The following is a 22,487-nucleotide window of genomic DNA, read 5'->3' on the forward strand; positions in this document are numbered from 1 at the left end:
GCAGTGTTTCTCAACCTTGGCCACTTGAAGATGTCCGGACTTCAACTCCCAGAATTCCCCAGCAGTGGTTAGGACAGTGTTTCTCAACCTTGTCAACTTGAAGATGTCCGGATTTCAACTCCCAGAATTCCCCAGCAGTGGTTAGGACAGTGTTTCTCAACCTTGTCAACTTGAAGATGTCCGGACTTCAATTCCCAGAATTCCCAGCCAGCATTCGCTGGCTGGGGAATTCTGGGAGTTGAAGTCCGGACATCTTCAAGTTGACAAGGTTGAGAAACACTGGTCATAAGTCTGGAAAAGTGGTCATAAAACCACTTTTCCATCACCCTTCTAATTTCCCAACAGTGAACAAGTGGTTGTAAGTCAAGGAGTATCTGTATTGTGGAGCTACACTCCAAGAGTAAAGTCAGGAATCAGTCATGCAAATTTCCTAGAAGCAGCCGGAGGCTTATGGGGGTGGGGGGCTGGGGGGGGGTTGAAATTCAACTAACTGCCTGCCTTTTTCCACCAGGAAGTAGATGGAAGATGAAATACCGAAAGACCTCAGTCATATTTTGATGAAGACAGACAGCATGTCAATCAGGCAATTTTTGTCCTAAGGACCCTTTGCTGGAGGCATCTGGATTTGAACCTTTTGCCCAAGGGGGAGGGAGGGGAGGGGCTTTCCCCCCCCCTCCCTGAGGCCCATGCAGCAAGCTTCTCTCTCCATGGCACCAGAGGGGCCCTGAAAGAAAATGTGGGGCTTTTATTTAAATTTATTCTAGGGGAAATACGAATACGCAAAGAGAACTAAGCCAGGGGAGGGGAGAAAGAAAAGGAAGGAAGAAAGAAAGAAAGAAAGAAAGAAAGAAAGAAAGAAAGAAAGAAAGAAAGAAAGAAAGAAAGAAAGAAAGAAAGAAAGAAAGAAAGAAAAGAAAAGAAAGAAAAGAAAGAAAGAAAAGAAAGGTAGAATGGAAGGAATAAGAAGGGGGAAAAAAAGGAAGAAAGAAAGAAGAAAAGGAAAACGGAGGGAAGGAATGAAATGGATGGAAGGAAATGGAGGAAAAAAAGGTACAGAAAAAAGAAGGGAAGGAATGAAAGAAGAAAAAGGATGGAAAAAAGAAGAGAGGAAAAAAAAGGCAATTGCATCCATTTCAATACCAGGAAGGGAAAAAGCCCCCAACCGGCTGTGCATTTTGTCTGCCAGAGCCCGGCTTGGGGGTGGGGGGGGGGAGGCTCTTCCCAAGTGCTGCGACAGCCCTGCAGAGGAGGACCAGCCAAGGGGGCCTCGGACTGGGGCAGGGTCTCCCAAGCAGAAGCGCCGCCCAATGCCGCAGTTTGGCTGGGGGGCGGAGGGGGCATCGGGTGGCTCTCCCGGCAGCATTTCCTGGGGGGGGGGAGATGCTATGCTATGGGTGGGGTCGGAGGGGGGGCAGTCCCTCCCGACCTCCACGGGGGATTGGAGCAGAGGGGCACACCCAGCAGCCTCGGAGGTCCTTTGGGTCCAAGAAGAGGCGTGGGGGGGAATGGAGGTGGAGACCACCACCCCAAAGAAGGCAGGAGGGCGCTGGGCTCTCCTGGATCGGGAGGAAGCGAAGGGGCGTCCCCAGGGTCCCGTTGTCCTCCCCTCCCTCCCTTCTTGGGCTTACTCGCCCGGCCAACAGGCCCCCTCCCCCCCGGCCCAGATGGGCCCCAAACTGCCTGGATTGGCTGCAGGGGGAGCAAATGCAGAATTGGGGAAGCTGCAAAAAAGGGTGACTCCAAACACCCCCCCCCCAAATCTCCCAGACGGGAAAGAGGAGGAAAGTTGCATGGAAGGGGGACCAGAGAGGCTTTGGATACTGAGATGGACAGCGAAAGGAAAGGAAGAAGGAAGGAAAGAAGAGAGAAAAAGAAAGGAAGGGGAAGAAAGAAAGGAAGGGGAAGAAAGAAAGGAAGGGGGAAAGGAAGAAAGGAGGAAAGAAAGAGAGATAGACAGATACTTAAACAGCAAAATCACCCAGTTGGGGGGCTGCCAAGGGCCTCTGCAGGAAAAGCCAAGGGGGCAGCCAGGCAGGGGGGGGGCCGCCTGGAGCCTTCTCTGTTTTAGATGCAAAGGGCATCTCTCCACTTACAGCTCCCTCTCTCCCCCCCCCCCGTTTTGAGGCTTCTGCTCCTCCCTTCTGGGCCCCTCCAGTTGGTGCAATTGGGGGCACTTTCCCTGCCTCAAGAGACCACCTGGGTGCCCTCCTTCTGCCCCTCCCAATCTTTAGAAAAACGCCCAACAATTTTAGCCCAAAAATGCCTTTCCCCTTCCTTTGTCTTCCTGTTTTTCACTCCTTTGCCAAGGAGGCCCAGGGCCAGCGCCTTCCGAGGCCCCCTGCCCAGCTTGGCTTCGGCGAGGGCAAAGCGTCTCCAAGCCCCCACCCCCCAACTCACTGGAGCTGGGCACTCAGCCCTGGAGACTGCCAGGCCCTGGCAGACTGGAGGGGGGGGAGAGCGGAGCGGATAAAAAGGAGGCACTCAGCTGGCGCCAGCCCCACTCAAAGGCAGAAGCAGGGCTGGCCCCACAGCAGGGAGGGGCTCCTGGGGGGGGGGTATCTTGTCTTTCTCCCTCTGGTTCTGGAGGTCTTGGCAGTAGGCAAAGAGGCTGGCAGCCAATTCTGCCCCCTCCCAGGGGAACGTTGCTCCAGAAGGAAGGGAGAACTTTCTTTCTTTCAAAATCAACTTTCTTTCTCCTTATTTCTCTCCCTCCCTCCTTTCTTTCATTTTTTTCTTTCTTTCAAAATCATCTTTCTTTCTCTTTCTCATTTTTCTCCCTTTCCCTCCTACCTTTCTTCTTTCTTTTTCTTTTTCATTTTTTCTCTCCTTCCTTCAAAATCAACTTTCTCATTTTTCTCTCCCTCCCTCCTTTCTTTCATTTTTTTCTCTCCTTCCTTCAAAATCAACTTTCTTTCTCTTTATCCTTATTTTTATCTCCCTCCTTTTTCTTTTTTCATTTTTTTCTTCCTTCAAATCAACTTTATTTCTCATTTTCTCTCCCTCCCTTTTTTCTTTCTTTTCATTTTGTTTTTTTCTCCTTCAAAATCAACTTTCTTTCTCCTTATTTTTCTCTCCCTCCCTACCTCCTTTCTTCCTTTTTTCCTTCCTTTTTTCTTCCTTCAAAACCAACTTTCTTTCTCATTTTTTCTCCCTCTCACCTTTCTTCTTTCTTTTTTTATTTCTTTTTCTCTCCTTCCTTCAAAATCAACTTTCTTTCTTTCCCTTTCTCCTTATTTTTCTCTCCCTCCCTATCTTTCTTCTTTTTTGTTTCTCCTTCCTTCAAAATCAACTTTCTTTCTCTTCCTTCTCCTCCTTTCTCTGTATTGCTTGGCATTTTTCACCATGTAAGAAAACCGTAGTAAGAACTCCAGCCCATTTGCAGCTGCTGCATCCCTCAATTACAATATTCGTGCCGGGAATCGCTTTGATTTCTTTTACGGTTATTCGCCACCCAAACTCGCTCGAGGAGACGGGGGCAGACATATTGAATAAACATGGACTGAAATGAACACTGCAGTTATTCATAAGAGTTGTTCAATGCAATAATTGACTAAATGAATACTCAATTAATCTGGCACCAGGTCCGTTCTCCGAGAGGGGGGGAAGGCGGGGGTGTTCTTGCCTGGGGGTGGGTGGGTGGGGGAACCAGCCCAGAGAGAAAACAATGGCTTGGCATGCGGAGACCGAATCTTGCCCGCCTTCAGACATGTTCGAGCAGCTGGTTGGGGAAGGGGAGGGGGGTTTGCTGGCCATTTGCTGCCCCCCCACCCAGGCTGACTCAATCCGTTTGCAAGAAAAATATTCAGGTGAGCAGACCTGATAAAGACACCGATTGCTCATCCTCGGGGAAAAAAGGATTGGCTTGGAAGGGTTTTTGGCTGGCCTCACCCACCCCACCCCAGGCTGGCACGCTTCACTGCTCAGCTGGGGAAATAATTGAGGGTGAAGCACACGGTGATCACACGGAGAGTCCCAGTTCTGTCTCCAGAGGAGAGAAAAAAAGTTTTGTCTAAATCTTCCATCTCACTGAAACCGTCCCAAGTATACAGAATATAGAATAACATGAGTTGGAAGGGAGCTTGGAGGTCCCTCCTAGTGCAGCCCCGATATGCCAGGTGTGTCCGACATTGGAGGTTTTGAGGTCTGTGGACTTCAACTCCCAGAATTCCCCAGCCAGCTATGCCTTAAAGGTCCCAGAGGTGGCATCCTTACCCTATGCCATTCCCAACAAATGGCTGTCCCGTCAAAACCTCCAGTGATGGGGCACCTTCACTATCTAAACCAGTGTTTCTCAACCTTGGCAACTTGAAGATGTCCGGACTTCAACTCCCAGAATTCCCCAGCAGTGGGTAGGACAGTGTTTCTCAACCTTGTCAACTTGAAGATGTCCGGACTTCAACTCCCAGAAGCCAGCATTCGCTGGCTGGGGAATTCTGGGAGTTGAAGTCCCGGACATCTTCAAGTTGACAAGGTTGAGAAACACTGATCTAAACTATTCCACTGGTTGATTGTCCTCACTGTATAAGGGGATGCAGACTACAGAGAGTCACAGTCTGAAGGGACCTTAGAGGTCTTCTAGTCCAACCACTGCCCAAGGCCGATCTCTTTTTAAAAACCTCCAACGATGAAGCACCCATAACTTGTAGTGGCAAGCAGTTCTGCGGGTGAATTGTCCTCACTGCCAAGAAGCTTCTCCTGAATATCCAGGTTGATGGGCTTCCATCATTTCTCGTCCTGCCTCGGAGAACACGTGACCCCCCCTCCCCTTCTTCTATTTGGCAGCCCCTCAAAATATTGGAAGATGCTATCGTGTCTCCCCAAGTCCTTCTTTCCATTCAGCTGGACGTGCCCAATTCCTGAAAACATTCCTTCTGCCCTGCCAGCTCTTTCCTTCTCAAGACTTCTGGAGGTGCATGAAACTCCTGTCTCTCCTTGGCGCTCTCGCCAGGGAGCAGCTTCCAACCTGCCCAGCTGATGGGCGTAGCGCCCCACATTTTACATTCTGCCTCGCCTGCAAAGATCAATCAATTCCCTCCCTGGCATTTCGCCCTCGGTCTGTTGCTTGTTTATCTCTCTGCCTCTCGCCGCTCCCCACGCCTGACCGTTGCTCCAAAACAATGCTGGCATTCCCAGGTGGGTATCACGAGCGAAACGGCAGCCTGGAGCCCTGGCAACACAGCAGCCCCTGCCCCCGTTTCTCCAGTGGGGAACGGGCAAACACCAGGCAGCCGTGCGATTGGAGCGCTCCGAAACCCCCCACCCCTCCGGGAGAAACCACGGCTTAATTGGAAGAGCCTGGCGCGGATTGGAGCGACGTCATCTTGGCTGCAATGAGGGTGTGCGCCCACAAGAGGGCAGCAGACAGTTTCACCTGGCTGGGTGGTAATTTGCCGACTTCAATTCCCATCAGCCCCGGCTGACCTGACCCTCAGCTAAGCTGGCAGGGGCTTATGGGAAGCCCAATACAGACGGAGAAGGCCAGGAGGGGAAAACTGGCTTTCGATGGCACTTTGCTTGCCGTGTCACAAAAAAGGGACACGGAAGCCGTCATAAATACGAGTCAGTTGCCAAGGCTCTGAATTTTGATCACGTGACTACGGGGACGAGAAAAAAAACAGTCCTAAGTCCGTTGTTGTAACTTTGGTCACTAAATGAAATCCCCAGCTGAAGTAACGAATATCTACGTGGAGCCTCCATGTGCAGAGGCAGTCTACCTCAGTGTTTCTCAACCTTGACAACTTGAAGTCCACAGGACTTCAAGTTGCCAAGGTTGAGAAACACTGGTCTACCTTACTAGCAGCTGGAAGTGGTGAACAAACGGCACTTGATTTGGTCCGGCCTTTGGTGACCATTGTTTGCAAGTACAGGTGGTCCTTGACTTACGACAACAATAGAGGCAAAATTTGTGTTGTCAAGCGAGACACAAGAGAAGTGAGTTTTGGCCCATTTTGAGACTTCTCTTTCCAGTCGCTAAGCGAATCACTGCAGTGGTTCAATTGGTAAGCCAGTCATTAAGCGAGCCTGGCTTCCCCGTGGACTTTTTTTTGCTTCTCAAAAGGGGATCAGGAGACCCTGGGGACACAGCAACGGTCGTAAGTGTGAGCCAACGGCCAAGCGCCTGGATTTGGATCGCGTGGCCCAGAGAGATGCTGGAATGGTTGCAGGATCAGAAGTCACTTTTTCCAGTCCTGTGATAACTTTGAAAGGGCCACTAAGTGAACTGCTTTAAGTGGACTAATACCCGTAATAGCTTTAAAAAATGCTCCATGGCTTGAAATAAGTTTGTAGAGCAGGGGAGAAACCGTGATCTTTTTTTAAAAAAATAAAATTAAATATTTTTGGGGCCGTGACTCGGATTCGAACCGAGGTTCCTGCGGGAGATTAACTTGACTTTTGCATTTGACAACTGCAGCTAGATTGTTTGGTGGCGCAATACTGGAAAGAAGGAAGATTTGTTTACTATCTAGGAATGGACACTGAAAATCACAAACTTTAGCAGAGACGGCTAAAATATCTGCGTATCTCAAGGATAATTCAAACGAGAGATATAAACGAGACTGGGAAAAATGGGTTGACTATATTCAAAATAAATATGGGTCTAGGAAATTCCAGATAGCTTATGATTTAAGATCAGAAACGACACAAATTGTTTATAGTTAGCCTAGCAAGGAAGAGCTAAGCTCGATTCAAAGATGCTATTATTAACTTTCTACGTTTTCTGTTAAGTATATTTTAAACTGTTTTTATTAAAGATTTATACTTTGTATTGGTTCTGGGAAGTCAGGGTGGAGGAAGGTTGGAGTGGAGTTTACTAAGTTGGAGGAGGGATGAGAAACCGTGATCTTCTGACCTCTTCAACAGGGGGCAGGCTCTCTGGGGCCAAGCATGAGGCTGCCCAGGGGGCGACTGATGGCCCCAGGACACCCCTTGTTAAACACCCCCCCCCATCTGGCCTTTGGGATTTTTAAGCTTTTTGCCTGTGAGCTTGAACCCCTTTGCTCGTTCTCCTTGCCCCGTGGGATCGGATGAGGGTATTTGGCTCTCTTAGGATGCCGCCAATCCCCCAGAGCCATTCAGGTGAGGTGGGTAAGGAAGAGGGCAGCGCAGGGACAGGTGAGGACACCTGGGGGAGGCTGGTGGCGGCTCAAAGCCAGCGGGGAGCTGCCTGGTTTGGGAGAGGAAGAGAAACAGAATATAACAACAGGGTTGGAAGGGACCTTGGGGGTCTTCTAGTCCAACCCTCCTCTGCTCAGGCTATAAAATTTCAGGCAAATGGTTGTCCAATCTCTTCTTTAAAATGCCCAGTGTCGGAGCATTCACAACTTCTGGAGGCAGGCAGTTCCACTGGTTAATGGTCCTCCTTCCTTCCAGGTTGATTCTCTCATTGATGAGTTTCCATCCGTTGCTTCTCCTCCTCTTGCTCAGGGGGGCTTTGGGGAACAGCTGGACCCCAGCAGAGAGACAACACCCACCTTATGGCCCTAAGAGTGGGGAATTCTGGGAATTGAAGTCCATGGGTCTTAAAAGCGGCCAAGATAAGATCGGACATCCCTCACCTAAACCAGTGTTTTTCAACCTTGGCAACTTGAAGATGTCTGGACTTCAACTCCCAGAATTCCCCAGCCAGCGAATGCTGGCTGGGGAATTCTGGGAGTTGAAGTCCAGACATCTTCAAGTTGCCAAGGTTGAAAAACACTGACCTAAACTATGCGGAGGGACTCAAACGCCAGAAAACAGGGCTGGGAAAAGATTTGTTGCTGAAGGATTTCCAAAGGTGGAATTGAATCTCTCTGGCTTTTTTAAAAAGCCCGAGTGACCACAGGCCGCCATATAAACTGCAGGGAAATCTTCTGGAATCAACTATGGCTCAAATGATCCCTTGGCAGGTCAGAGGCTCAACTAATTTAATTTAATAGATTTATAGGCCGCCAATCCCGGAGGACTACCCCAAAATTCGGCTCTGGCCTTCTCGATCGGGACCTCATTTTCTACAATCAGGCCAGGTCGTGTATATAGATAAGTCCTCGAGTTACAGCACTTCATTTAGTGGCTCAAAGTTACAAGCACTGAAATAAGTGACCGATGATCCCTTTTCACACTTGCGACCACTGTAGCGTTCCCCAGGGTCGTGTGATCAACATTTGGATGCTTAGCAACTGGTTCGTGAGGTTCCAATGTTGAGGTCACATGACCCCCCCCCCCCCCTTTGAGACTTTCTGACCAGCAAAGTCAATAGCCACTTATTTGAAATCGTGCAGGTTCTCCTGCTTGAGCAGGGGGCTGGACTAGAAGATCTCCAAGGTCCCCTCCAGCTCTGCTCTTTTCTATTCCTTTTTCTATATTCTGTTCTGCTCTATTCTATTCTACTAATTTAGCTGCACTGATTCACTTACAACAACCGTGGCAAGATAGGGTGTAAAATGGGGCAAAACTCATTCAACAACTGCTTTGCTTAACAACAGAAAATCTGGGCTCAAGTGTGGTCGTAAATCAAGGACTTCCTGTAAGCGGGAAAATCCTTTAGATTGGAGGGGAACTGCGCGTTCTCCCTCCTCCACCAAGTCCTCTTAGGATCTGAAAGCAAGGTGGGAAACCGCACTGGTGTTTGGGTTAATTTATTGTAAATCTTCGAATAGTTTTGTAGAACAGTTTGTAAACCTCTTGTACAGATGTTGCGTTGGAGCCCCCCGCTGGCCGGCCTTCGCTTAGATGATCCCAATCTGAAAAAGAAGCAGAAACTCTGTTAGCCATCTTGTTCCTGCTGGTCTTTGTAGACTCAAACAGCTTCTTCTTTCCCTCTTTCCTTCCAAGAAGCCAACACAATCCCAGGATGTATATCTCAGGTCACCTGAGATATCTGTACCGATTTATAAAGCCACATCTGGAATCCCACAACCAGTTTTGGTCACCATACTACAAAAAAGAAGTCGAGGCTTTGGGAAAAAAGTTCATAGAAGAGCCAACGAGATGACCAAAGGCCTGGAGACCAAAACATAGGAAGAACGGAATTGCAGGATTTGGGTTTTTGGCCAGTCTAGAGAAAGGAAGGACTAGAGGTGGCAGGAGAGCAGAATTCCAATACTTGAGGGGGTCAAGTTATTCTCCAGAGCAGCAGAGAGCAGGACAAAAGAAACAACGGTTGGAAATTAATGAAGGAGGGAAGCAACCTGGAATTCAGGAGAAACTTCCTGACAGTGAGGACAATTAACCAGGGGAACTGCTTGCCACCAGAAGCTTTGGTTGCTTCATCACTGGAGGCTTTCAAGAAGAGACTGAACAGCCACTTGTCTGAAATGGTGTAGGATCTCCTGTTTGAGCAGGGGGTTGGACTAGAAGATCTCCAAGGTCCCTTCCAGCTGTGCTGTGCTCTCCAAGAAAGCCCCCCCCCTCATCCCCTATCCCAAAGGTGCCTTTTCGAGAGGCAACTGAACTTTCTATATCCTCAACCCCCTATAGAAACAAGTCCCATAAAGCACAACTTACCTTGTTGGCCACATCAAGCGCGTCGTAATCTGGAGCGAGACGGACGTAGGCTTTTTTCTCCCCATCAGGCCTGGAAAGAGGCAGAAGTCTTAAGCGCCAGAAAACAAAAGGATTTTCCCCAGTTCCAGCCAAGAGTTACAAATCCCCAGAAGTCTCTAAAAGTCCACAAGTCTTAAAGTTGCCAAGTTTGGGGACGCCTGACCTGATTCACCTAACACAAAATGTAGCAATAGACGCTTCTCTTTCCAAGATGCCCAGGTGGAATAATATCTCCAGTCCACTCGCTATAAAGGGCAGAGAGGCTTCAGATCCCTGGGCGTCCTCTGCTTTTAAGAGGTAAAATCTATTTTCAAAGCGCTTGGCCTAGAAATGACCCCATCTCCCACTTTTTGGACTTCAGTTCTGCAAAGTCGGAATGGCTCCTTTACAAGATGGATCCTTTCCAAAAGATCTTAAGCGTAAGACTTTCATGTTCATTACACCTTCCCTCCTCTCTCTTCTAAAGCAGGGGAGTTCAACCTTGGGCTGCTTTTAAGACTGGTGGACTTTAAGTCCCAGAATTCCCCAGCCGGCTATTCTTGAAGTCCACCTCTCTTAAAGGTGGCTAGGGAATTCCGGGAGCGGAAGTGCACCGGACGTAACACGGCCAAGGTTGAACTCCCGTGCTCTAAAGCAGTGTTTCTCAACCTTGGCTACTTGAAGATGTCCGGACTTCAACTCCCAGAATTCCCCAGCAGTGGTTAGGACAGTGTTTCTCAACCTTGGCAACTTGAAGATGTCCGGACTTCAACTCCCAGAATTCCCCAGCAGTGGTTAGGACAGTGTTTCTCAACCTTGGCAACTTGAAGATGTCCGGACTTCAACTCCCAGAATTCCCCAGCAGTGGTTAGGACAGTGTTTCTCAACCTTGGCAACTTGAAGATGTCCGGACTTCAACTCCCAGAATTCCCCAGCAGTGGTTAGGACAGTGTTTCTCAACCTTGGCAACTTGAAGATGTCCGGACTTCAACTCCCAGAATTCCCCAGCCAGCGAATGCTGGCTGGGGAATTCTGGGAGTTGAAGTCCGGACATCTTCAAGTTGCCAAGGTTGAGAAACACTGCTCTAAAGGATTCTTCGTGCATCAGTGGTTCCTTTGAAAACATCACGTAGCTCAGTCGGAAAAAGTTTCCATCATCTGCACGAAATGGCCCTGGAGCCCCTCCCCCTCACGCTCCCCACCTGCTGCGTTACCTGATCAAGGTGTTGACCTTGGCCACGTCAATGTCGTACAGCTTCTTGACCGCCTGTTTGATCTGGTGCTTGTTGGCCTTCACGTCAACGATGAAGACCAGAGTGTTGTTATCCTCAATTTTCTTCATGGCCGACTCAGTGGTCAGTGGGAACTTGATGATGGCATAGTGGTCAAGCCTGGGAAGGAAAGGGAGGCCTTCATTAGCCCACTGGGGAGCAGGCCAGGGGGAACCCCAAAAGGCTTTGCCCAGGATCAAGGTGCATCAGTTTCCTGTGGCTACAATCACAACCACTCAGACTTTGGTCGCTAAAGCCTCATCATGCGCAGTCTCGATCCTGAAGATACCATGTTTCCCCGAAATTACGACATGTCCGGATGATAAGGCCATGCCACATTTTTCTGGTGGGCAAAAACATAAGCCCTCCCTGGCAAATAAGGCCCCTGGACAACCCCACCCCCACCTCCAGTCAGGCAGAGCGCAGTTCACCAACCTAGCGGTATCCTGGAGGTGCCAAGCCACAAGAATTGGGGGGGGGAGGCAAAGATGATCGCGTTTCTTAGCATCTTTGGGATACCACTAGGTTGGTGAGCAGCTCTGTGCCCAGCTGAAGAGGGGGGGTTGCCGGGGGCTGCTCTCTTGCAAGCGGGCTCCCAAAGAGCCGGGCACAGCCTCATGGGAGAATGGCTGTGTTGCGCTGTCGCAGCAGCGCAACACAGCAGCCATGAAGCAACTACACTCACGAGCAGCCACCTGGCAAACCCCCTTTCCAGCCGGGCACAGCACCATTCACTGACCTAGGGGTATCACCAAGCCATGTGTACGCTCTAACGCCCAGAGCGGCCACTGCCGGAAGACTCAGTTTGGAAGCCGCAGAAAAAGCCATGTGGCGGAGGTGCCCTGGCTCTGCGGAGAGAGGTGGGCGAGGGCATCGTGAGGCTGGCAGGCGCGTGAGCGAGAGTGGAACAGCCGCTCGCGCAACTCCTCTCCAGCCGTGCAGAGCTCCATTCACTGCCATTTCAAAGGTGCCAAGCCGCGGGAGCTGGCGAAGAGGCATTCACATGGCTTGGCGATACCCCTAGGTCAGTGAATGGTGCTGTGCCCGGCTGGAAAGGGGGTTTGCCGGGTGGCTGCTCGTGAGTGTGATTGCTTCATGGCTGCTATGTTGCGCTGCTGCGACAGCGCAACACAGCCATTCGCCCATGGGGCTGTGCCAGGGTCTCTGGGAGCCCGTTCGCAAGAGAGCAGCCGCCCGGCCATCCCAAAACAATAAACCCTCCCCCCATAATAAGGCCCAAGCCATATTTTGTGTGTAAAAAGGAAATAAGACCCTTATTTGGGGGAAAACACGGTAGCACCTTTTAAGAACACAAATAAAACAGTCTATGCCACAGGACATCAACCAAGGGAATAAAAGGCCTGGAAAAAATAAATAAGGGTAACAGATGGAGATGCTGGGTACCATTAGCCTGTGGAAGCCTCCAGGGGGACATGCTAACATGCTAACTAATAAGCCATCGCACGTAGACCTCTATAGTGCTGAACTGTGCTTGAATGGCACAGCTGAGTCTAAGCGGTTTATAGAGTCAGCAAATTTGCCCCCCATAATCTGGGTCCTCGTTTTACAGACTTCGGCAAAATGGAAGGCTGAGTTAACATTGAGCCGCTCAGGATCGAACCTCTGGCAGTGGGCAGTTAGCCTACAATACTCTATTCTAACCACTTCACCACCGGTTTTTGATGCTCCCTCTACCAAACCACCTGGTTTTAACCTGCCTCGCTCTCACTGAATGGAATGGAAGAGAATTAGGGGTTGATATACTGAAGAAGTGCCTCTGCCCTGCATCAGTGGGGAAGGAAAGATTCCCCTTGTTGCAATTGTGATGTTAATACTGCAGTTCAGCGGTTCAAATCTCACCGGCTCAGGGTTGACTCAGCCTTCCATCCTTCCGAGGTGGGTGAAATGAGGACCCGGATTATTGTTGTTGGGGGCCATATGCTGACTCTGTAAACCGCTTAGAGAGGGCTGAAAGCCCCATGAAGCGGTATATAAGTCGAACTGCTATTGCTACTGCTATTAATATATAGTGCAAGATTACCCATGCCATGCCTGCTCTGGTTCCCCACATCATCTGCAGAGAGCAACACCAGGGGCCATCCACTGGATAGCTCAACTGGATATCCAATTATCATTTTCTTTTAAGTGGACTGGAACTGGGCACAGGGTTCAAAATGGGGTGTGATTAAAGCCCCATACAGCAGAATTAGAATATCTTTATTTCCTCTTGCGATGCAATCTAAAAATGGAAAACACAGTCCAATAAACTGAGCCATCCCACGAGAGACCCATCGTCCACTCCAGCCCAAGGCCTGGGGGAAGAGCCAAATTCTAAGGCAGGCAACTTATTGCCTCGCCTGGGCCGCAATAAGTGGAGAGGAATGGCCTTGAGCCACATACTAAAGTATTGCTAAAAACCACATGAAGGTAGTCCTCGACTTACAAGAGCTTGTTTAGTGACCAAAGTTACACCGGCACTGGAAAAAGGGGACTTATGGCCATTTTTCACACATATGACCATTACACCATCCCCATGATTTACATTCAGATGCTGGACAACTGACTCTTATTTATGACCGTCGCAGTGTCTCGGGGTCACGTGATCACCTTTTGTGACCTTCTGACAAGTCAAACAAATTATAAGATTCACTTAACAACTATGTTATTAAGAACTGCAGAGCCGAGGTGGCGCAGTGGTTAAATGCAGCACTGCAGGCTACTTTAGCTGACTGCAGTTCGGCGGTTCTAATCTCAGGGTTGACTCAGCCTTCCATCCTTCCAAGGTGGGTGAAAGGAGGACCCAGACTGTGGGGGCGATATGCTGACTCTGTAAACCGTTTAGAGAGGGCTGAAAGCCCTATGAAGCGGTATATAAGTCTAACTGCTACTGCTATTGCTATATTCATTTAACAAGTGGGGCAAGAAGTGTCATAAAATAGGGTGATAATTCCCTTAACAAAGGTCTCAACAGCAACTTAACAGTTGGGCTTAGCTGTGCTCATAAGTGGAAGATTACCTGTAATGCTAAATGTTTGTGATCCTCTCTTGCAGCCCATGGATTGCAGGTTGGGCAGGCCTGTTCAAAGGGTTTGCAGTCCAGGTATAAGCCATTGGACCTTTTTTTTTGGGGGGGGGCAAGGGCCAACTTACTTGTTCCTCCTCGGGGCGCTCTTCCGGGGATACTTGGGCTGCCGACGTAACCGCAATGTCTTTGGTCTCCGGAAGGTGGGAGACGTCCGGATCTTCTTCTTCTTGTGACTGTGGACTCCTTTCAACACGGCTTTCTTTGCTTTAAGTGCCTTGGATTTTGCCTCAGTCTTCGCTGGGACAGCTGCAGAGGAGGGAGAAACCGGTTTAGTACAGAAGAGCTGAGCTGGTATCTGGTCCTCTGCTCCCTCCACAAGCCTCTAAGGGTCTCAAAGAGAACAGAATTGCAGCACCCCCCCCTGCCCCTCCCCAATCAAGGCTGCTGATGGAAGCAGGACCCATCACCAGGAGGAAGCCCAGCCAAGTGTCCATGGAGATCCTCCATCATCCGGGTCATGGCTGTCCCAAAGGTGCTTTTCCAAAAGGCAAGTGAACTTTTTAAAAGTTTCTCTTCTCATCCAAGAAGCTTCTTTAGCTGTTAGAACTGAAGAAGCTTCTTGGATGAGAAGAGAAGCATTTTCAAAGAAAAAGTCAAGAAAGTCCACTTGGTTTTTTGAAAAACTCTTTTTACCTTTGGGACACTCTGGCCAAAAATATGTTACACAAAAAGGCACAAATTATAGTGGTCTTTAGGACGCAACACAGACTGCAAGAGAATGTGTCCCAGTGGCACTTCTCAACCACATCATCTTTAACATGCGTGGACTTCAATCCTCAGATTCCCCTCAGCTAGCATGGGGGAAATGTTCTTCCTGGTCGACTCTGCTCAGTGGGAACTTAATGATGGCATAATGGTCAAGCAGGGAAGGGAGGCCTTCATTAGCCCAGTGGGGAGCAGGCCAGGGGGAACCCCAAAAGGCACAAGGCTTTGCCCAGGATCAAGGTGCATCAGTTTCCTGTGGCTACAATCACAACCACTCAGACTTTGGTCGCTAAAGCCTCATCACATGCAGCCTTGATCCTGAAAATAGCACATTTTAAGAACACAAATAAAACAGTCTATGCCACAGGACATCAACCAAGGGAATAAAAGGCCTGGAAAGAAGAAAAAAAGGGTAACAGATGGAGATGCTGGGTACCATTAGCCTGTAGAAGACTCCAGGGGGACATGCTAACTTAACAGAATAACACAGTAGCATGGGACCTTGGCGGTCTTCCAGTCCAACCCCCTGTTCAGGCAGGAGATCCTATAAGTAAAGAGTTCCCTCGCCCATATGTGCTAGTCGTTCCCAACTCCAGCGGTGCTCATCTGTGTTTCAAAGCCGAAGAGCCAACGCTGTCCGAAGACATCTCCGTGATCATGTGGCTGGCATGACTAAACACCAAAGGCGCACAGAACGCTGTTCCCTTTGCATCAAAGGTGGTCCCTATTTTTCTACTCTCATTTTTACATGCTTTCGAACTGCTGGGTTGGCAGAAGGTGGGACAAGTAACGGGAGCTCACTCCGTTACGCGGTGCTGGGGATTCAAACGGCCGACCTTTCTGATCGACAAGCTCAGCAGCCACTGCGTCCCCAGTGTTGGAGCAACCATAACTTCTGGAGGGAAGTCGTTCCACTGGTTGATTGTATCTCAATGTCAAGAAATGTTTCCTTAGTTCTAAGGCTGGTTCTCTACTTAAGAGAATGAAGAGGAATTGTCCTTCCAGGAAAAGAAATAAATGAGAAAGAGGGAAGGGCTCTTCCTCAGGTCATCACACCCTGTGGGGGAAGATGGGTGGCATAGAAATTTAATCACCAATCAATCAAATTCGAGGCATTTTCGCTGGTGCACTGCTGAGTAGAGGGCTGGACCAGATGATCTCTAAGGACCCTTTCCTTCTGGGACTGTTCTCCCACTCCCCCCCCCCCGTGGGACCCCATATACAAAACCCACACAAACCCCCATGTGAAACCACATACTCCATGACAAATAATAAAACCCCCATAATGAGCGCATTCTCCCCCTCCCACAGACCCCAAAACCCATCCTCCCCTTCACAAAAATAACCATCCTCATCAACAGCTGGAAAAGGCCAACTTGGGGGGGGGGGGCTAGAAGCTCAATCAAATTAGGCAATGGCTTCCCCCTCCCCATGCCCAGCCAATTACCCAAAGACATCGAAAAACCGGGGATGATGGGCACTATGATCCCCAATAAAACGGCCTATTAGGGCCGGCCAATTAATCCTCATCAGGCCGGGGATGATGGGCACTGTGATCCCCAATAACAGCCCCCCATTAGACCCGGCCAATTAATGAAAGGCTTCGTCAGGCCGGGGATGATGGGCACTGTTATCCCCAGTAACCATTAGGCCCGGCCAATTACCCACAGCCCTCGAAAAGCCGGGGATGATGGGCACTGTGATCCAGCAGCAAGAGAACCGGGGGGGCGAGATTAAATGGGGGGGCGGAGAGAGAGAGAAGGGTCTGAAGAAACGGTGAGGGGGAACCCGCCCCATCCTGAGGGGGATGCAAGGAGACCACGCGGCCTCCCCTGAGGGGAAAGACGGCGAGGGAAGCGCCCAGCCGGGCCCAGCTCTCCGGGGAGGCCATGCTGAGGCAGTTTCGGGGTAAGGGCGGCGGGTGGGCACCGCCAGAGGCCGAACCCCCCCCCCGCCAGAGCCCCGCGCTCACCCTCCTTCTTCGCTTTCGGCGCCATCTTGGCTGGGCGCAAAAGAGGCGGCCGCGTGAACGCGGCCTGCGCTTATAAGTGCCAAGTCTCGCGAGAGCAGCCCGGCCAAGCCACGCGGGACTCGCGAAGGAGGCGCGAGCGCGCGAACTTAGGCCTTCCCGGGGGAGGGGCGCACAATAATAAAGTAACAGGGGGGGGCGTGGCCGGCCACCCAACGGGAAGGCGCCTGCGCACCAAGGGCCGGAGGTATTCGCGAGGGATCATGGGAATGGCGGTCTTCATGACGGAGCTGTGGGAGTTGTAGTCCAACGTATCTCTCTCCCCGCCCCCATCCATCCATCCACGTGGAGTTCTCTATCGATGTGGCGAAAGTCTGTTTTTCCTGCTTTTAAGAGGCGCATTTAAATTTATTTATTTTATTTATTATTTTATTTATTATTTTATTTATTATTTTATTTATTTGTTTTATTTGTTTTATTTATTTTATTTATTATTTTATTTATTTTATTTATTTTATTTATTTTATTTATTTTATTTATTTTATTTATTTTATTTATTTTATTTATTTTATTTATTTTATTTATTTTATTTATTTTATTATTTATTTTTTATTTTTTATTATTTATTATTTATTTTATTTATTTGTCAACAAGTGCAAGGAAACGTATCAGTATAGGCATAGACAGGGGACACATGAAAAATGGCACAAATAAATGGATATAAATAAGGAAAAACATAGCCATATAAACGCATGAAAAGGACAGGGACAGTAGGCACTCTGGTGCGCTTATGCACGCCTCTTGCCCTTAAATCGGTGGCTTTGCTATCCAATGGCTTATGAATCATATGCACAAATGGCTTTGTTGGGGATTAGGGCCTCGGATCCGCAGTGCAGGATCCATGAGGACTAACGCCTTAAAATCACATCTTTTATTCCAGGCAGACGCAGCTGCCCGTGCTTAGGTGCCCCAATAGACTCCTGCATGTTCGGGTTTAATTGCCTTTCGTAGTTTGAGAGGCAGGTTCGCTGGAGGGTCCCTCTTCCCATCTTCAGTCCCAGGAAAAGGGACCCCACTTAGCTGGACAAGGCCAGGCCAGGAAGCCCAAGTGGACTTTTTGGGGCCAGTTCAGGCTCTTCCAGTGCCTCGGGTTTTTTTTTTAATTACTATTATTTAATAAATTATAGGTAAAATTAAAATACAAATTCCAAAGGAAAAAGAATTACAAAATAAAACAAAGCTAGGAAAAAAACCCCATTAAAAGTGAATTATAAAAAATAATGTTTGTTCTTCGTTTTTTTAAATCAATGTTTCAAATGTTTTTGTCTTATTTTACTTTTGATCATATATATTTTTAAAAATATGTATTATTAAATATTATTTATCAAATGCTTTTTTCCTCCCTGCCCCAGCTGAAGCCAAGCCTGGAATAAGAATTTATCTGGGACCAGGACAGGCGCAGGCAGCCCTCCTGGGGGTTTCCCTGGGAGCAGGGGAAAAAGGGCAGGGTCTGGGGTCTTCTTCCCCCCTCAGGAGACCACCAGCAGCAGCAACTGGGGTCCTCTGAGCCCTGCAAGGTTCTGAGTTTGGCTGCAACAAGTCCACCTTTCACACATTCACAACAAAACCACCTCAAAGCCCAGTCTTCCTCCTTTGCATCACTGCACCTGCCTCCCTGCACAGAAGTTTCATAAGTAAATCCAGAATAAATGATGTTCCCTAGTTTAGGAACGAAAGGTCTGCAAGAAAACCCACCAGGCTCAGAGAGCACCAAAGACCCCGCAGTCCTCTTCCCCTCCCCTTCCCTCCCTCCCTTTCCCCTATTTCTCCTCCTCCTCCTCAATCCCCCTTCCTTCTATCACTGATGAGGTTACCTGGTTGGGTCGTGAAACGTCTGCAACAAAACCACAAAGCTCAGAGGGCACCAAGGACCCCACAGTCCTCCTCTTCCTCCTCTTCTCCTTTGAAACCCTTCCTTCATCCCTCCCTCCCTTCCTACTATTCCTCCTCCTTCATCTCCCTTCTCCTCCATCACCCTCCTTTCTAGCACTGATGAGGTTACCTAGTTGGGTCGTGAAACGTCTGCAAAATAACCACCGGACCCCAGAGTCCTCCCCCCACCCCCCGCTGAAGAATTCTGGGGGTTGAAATCTGCTGCTCTTAATGTTGGAGACCCGGTTCTAAGCCCTTGGCCAAATTGCATTCCTTCTGGAGGGCATGAATGCCATGGGAGAACATTAGTGGTTAATCATCAATCATCCTCAGATGGGAGGTGATTTGGCACGGCCTGGCCCTTCCCACTCAGCCTGGTCTTTGCTGGACCTTTGGACGGGAAGAGTCCTTTCCACCCGCTGCGGCCAGGCCTTCCCACGAGAGGACAATGCCAGCTGTTCTTAACAAGTAGTCCTCAACTAACAACTGTTCGGTGACTTCTCAAAGGTACCACGGCACTGAATCCAGATTCCCGCATTAGCTTTGCTTCTCCAGCCATGAGAGTCGCAAAAGGGATCATGTGATCCAGGGAGGGCTGCAGCCGTCATAAATATGAGTCGCCAAGCCCCTGGATTCTTTTTTTAAAAGTTTTTATTTTTATTTTTCCATAACCTCTCTTACATCATTCACCTGACAGTGGGGGTCACCTGGGGGTAGAGTCTTTGTGTCGTCCTATTTAACACCATTTTAAATCTCCTTTTATCCTTGCCTTTACATTTCAATGGCCTTTTAATTCAACTCCTCCCCGATAATTCTACGTTCTTTTCCAAATGATTCAATTCCCCCATTTCTTTTTGTCTCTATCCATTTTCTATCCAGCGATAAAAGACATCCCCGTATCTTCTTATAAATACTCTGGTTCTTCCCTCCTTCTCCTTCATTGCCAACCTGAATCTGTTCATTTCGGCACAGTCTAATTTTTTTTTTAATTACCTCTCCCTCTGAGGGAATGTTTTCATTTTCCAATTTTGTGCAAATACAATTCTAGCTGCAGTTATTACATGAATAATTAAATATACATTATTTTTTTACTATATTTCTCTGGTAAAATACCCAACAAAAACAGTTCCAATTCAATTCAATTCAATTTATTAAATTTATATAAACTTTATTTATATTATAAAGTTCCGGCTTTAAATCAATGTTGCTGTATCATCCTTTCCAACCCCAGACGAAATATTGCCCAATATTTTTTTGCCTCTGCACATTTCTCCCACATGTGATAATAAAAGCCGGGGTGGTGCAGTGGTTAAATGCAGCACTGCAGGCTACTTCAGCTGACTGCAGTTCTGCAGTTCGGCGGTTCAAATCTCACCAGCTCAAGGTTGACTCAGCCTTCCATCCTTCCGAGGTGGGTAAAATGAGGACCCGGATTGTTGTTGGGGGCGATATGCTGACTCTGTAAACCCCTTAGAGAGGGCTGAAAGCCCTATGAAGCGGTATATAAGTCTAACTGCTATTGCTATTGCTAATAGGATCCCGGGGTCTGGTGACATTTCCAACACTTGGTTGAGTTATCTTTAAACATTTTTGCCAATCTTTCCGGTGACATATGCCATCTATAAAACACTTTATACAAATTATCTTGATGTGCTGTTGCCATTGTTAATTTATAATTCCTTTCCCATAATTGCTGCTACTTCTCAAGTTCTCCTGTATATCCGAATTGTTTTGCCCACTGTTTCTTTAACCTCTTCTTCTTCTAACTTAACACGAAGTAAATAATTGTATTGGTTTTTTTTCATCATTTCAGCCCCTGAATTCTGATCACGTGACTGGGATCCTGCAATGGTTGTGTAAAAACGGTCATAAGTCACTTTTTTTCCAGCGTCGTAACTTTGAATGCTCACTAAATGAATGATTGGAAGTCAAGGACACCCCAGCACCCCAATCTTTCACATTCACATGGGGGGGAAAAAGAGTGGAAATTGAATTGTCTTTTTAAAATAAATTGACATCGACTGTTTCATTGTAGATGTTTTTATTTGAATATGATTTATTTTATTTTATTGGTGTCACTCTTGAATTGTCCTGGGTAAAACAAAGTTATAAAGTTGATTTATTTAGTCTTTTAGATTTAAACCTTTTTAGTTTTGCTCCCTTTTCGACTTTATTTTTCTCAAGGAAGAGTAGACACCCTACAGCAGAGGCCAAAACCTGGGACCCCTGTGTGGCTGTGGGTTCAATAAGCTCAAGATGCCAGGAGACCCGCAGAGTTTGTGATTCTCAACCTTGGCAGTGTGAAGATGGGTTGGACTTCAACTCCCAGAATCCCCCAACCAGCTGCATTGAGCATTAAGGCGTAAGGAATTGGTGTGGCTTTAATTGCGGGTGTCCACACAATGTGTGTTCAAAAAAAGTGAGGATTGCACCACAACGGTGAGATTGAAGCAACACACATAACAACTAGGCAAAGCTTTGGTCTCACTGTCTTGGGGGAAATGAATTTCAGAGTGCCCAAAGACATGACAGAGCTGGAAGGGACCTTGAAGGTCTTCTAGTCCAACCCCTGCTCAAGCAGGAGACCCTACACCAGTGTTTTTCAACCTTGGCGACTTTAAGTCCTGTGGACTTCAACTCCCAGAATCCCCCAGCCAGCTCTCGCTGGCTGGGGAATTCTGGGAGTTGAAGTCCACAGGACTTAAAGTCGCCAAGGTTGAGAAACTCTACCCTACACCATTTGAGACAAGTGGTTGTCCATTTTCTTCTTAAATCCCTCCAGGGTTGGTGCACTCACAAATCCTGGGGAGAAGTTGTTCCACTGGTTAATTGTTCTCGCGGCCAGGAAATTCCTCCATAGTTAACAGAGTTAGAAGGGACATCGGAGGTCTTCTAGTCCAACCTACAGCTCAGTCCTAGGTGCTTCTCTCCTTGATTAGTTTCCATCCATTGACTTTGTGCTTGCCAGATCTCCTTCTTAGCCAATTCAGTGGATGTCCCTTGGGCATGACTGGAGAGAGAAAGAGAGAGAGAAAGAAAGAAAAAACAGAACAAGAAGGGGAAAGAGAAAGGGAAACAGAGAAATGGAAAAAGAGAGAAAGAGAGGGACAGAGAAAGAAAGAGAAAAAGGAGAAAGAGTGGGAGAGAGGCAAAAAAAGAAAGGGAGAGAGAAAGGAAAAAGGAAGAAAGAAAGAAAGAAAGAAAGAAAGAAAGAAAGAAAGAAAGAAAGAAAGAAAGAAAGAAAGAAAGAAAGGGAGAGACAAAGAGAAGGAGAGGAAGAGAAAGAGAGAAAGGGAGAGAAAAACAGAGAAAGAGACATGGAAAAAGAGAGAGAGACAGAGAAAGAGAGCAAAAAAGGAGAGACAGAAAAAAGAAAGGGAAAGAGAGAAAAAGGAAAAAGAAAGAGAATGGGAGAGGAAGAGAAAGAGAGAAAGGGAGAGACAAAGAGAAGGAGAGGAAGAGAAAGAGAGAAAGGGAGAGAAAAACAGAGAAAGAAGAGAAAGAGGAGAGACATGGAAAAAGAGAGAGAGACAGAAAGAGAGCAAAAAAGGAGAGACAGAAAAAAGAAAGGGAAAGAGAGAAAAAGGAAAAAGGGAGAGAAAGAAAGAGAGAAAAATGAATCAGAGAAAGGGGGAAAAGAGAAACAGAAAGAGAAAGCTTTTTCTCCAGGCTGAATACGATTCCGTACATCCTTAATCACCCTTTCCCCCCAAAATTAAAGAAGCCCACCGACTCCCCCCTGGCCTCATGTGGAAATTCTGACCCCCAGGGACAGAGAGAAAATATTTATTCAGCATTCTCCCCCCCTATTGCCCCCTTCCCCCCCTACGCTCGATGGCTGAGCCGTTGCCTCTTCCTTTTGACCAAATCCGTAAATTTTTCTTGGCCAAAGAGGAAAGGAGTCCTTTGTGCCTGGACTGTTTTCCAGAAGACGTTTCCTTACCTGACTAGGTAACACTACCAATGTGAGAGGGAGGAGGGTTTGTTGCTCCTTGTTTATATACAGTTGCTTGTTCTGGCAGTG

The 22,487-nt window shown here is 48.0% G+C and overlaps 1 protein-coding gene and 2 non-coding genes across 3 annotated transcripts; all 3 read right to left on the minus strand.

Annotated features, from left to right (window-relative positions):
• Positions 1-8,599: 8,599 nt before the first annotated feature.
• LOC148042188 (large ribosomal subunit protein uL23) lies at positions 8,600-16,639 on the minus strand. The gene is made up of 5 exons (XM_087703216.1): positions 16,535-16,639; positions 13,923-14,103; positions 10,716-10,892; positions 9,484-9,553; positions 8,600-8,720 (listed from the first exon to the last, which is right to left on the minus strand). Exons 1-5 carry the CDS (start codon positions 16,557-16,559, stop codon positions 8,706-8,708), a joined length of 468 nt encoding a protein of 155 aa, XP_087559342.1. The 5' UTR covers positions 16,560-16,639; the 3' UTR covers positions 8,600-8,705.
• On the minus strand, positions 10,601-10,665 carry LOC148042189 (small nucleolar RNA SNORD42). The gene has a single exon (XR_015695263.1). It is a non-coding gene; the product is annotated as a small nucleolar RNA SNORD42 (small nucleolar RNA).
• Positions 14,802-14,873, minus strand: LOC148042190 (small nucleolar RNA Z17). The gene has a single exon (XR_015695264.1). It is a non-coding gene; the product is annotated as a small nucleolar RNA Z17 (small nucleolar RNA).
• Positions 16,640-22,487: the final 5,848 nt, after the last annotated feature.

Source organism: Thamnophis sirtalis, unplaced genomic scaffold (genome assembly GCF_051295495.1).
Source record: "Thamnophis sirtalis isolate CommonGarterSnake01/CBP01778 unplaced genomic scaffold, rThaSir2_p1.2 scaffold_92, whole genome shotgun sequence".
NCBI classification, from domain to species: domain Eukaryota; kingdom Metazoa; phylum Chordata; class Lepidosauria; order Squamata; family Natricidae; genus Thamnophis; species Thamnophis sirtalis.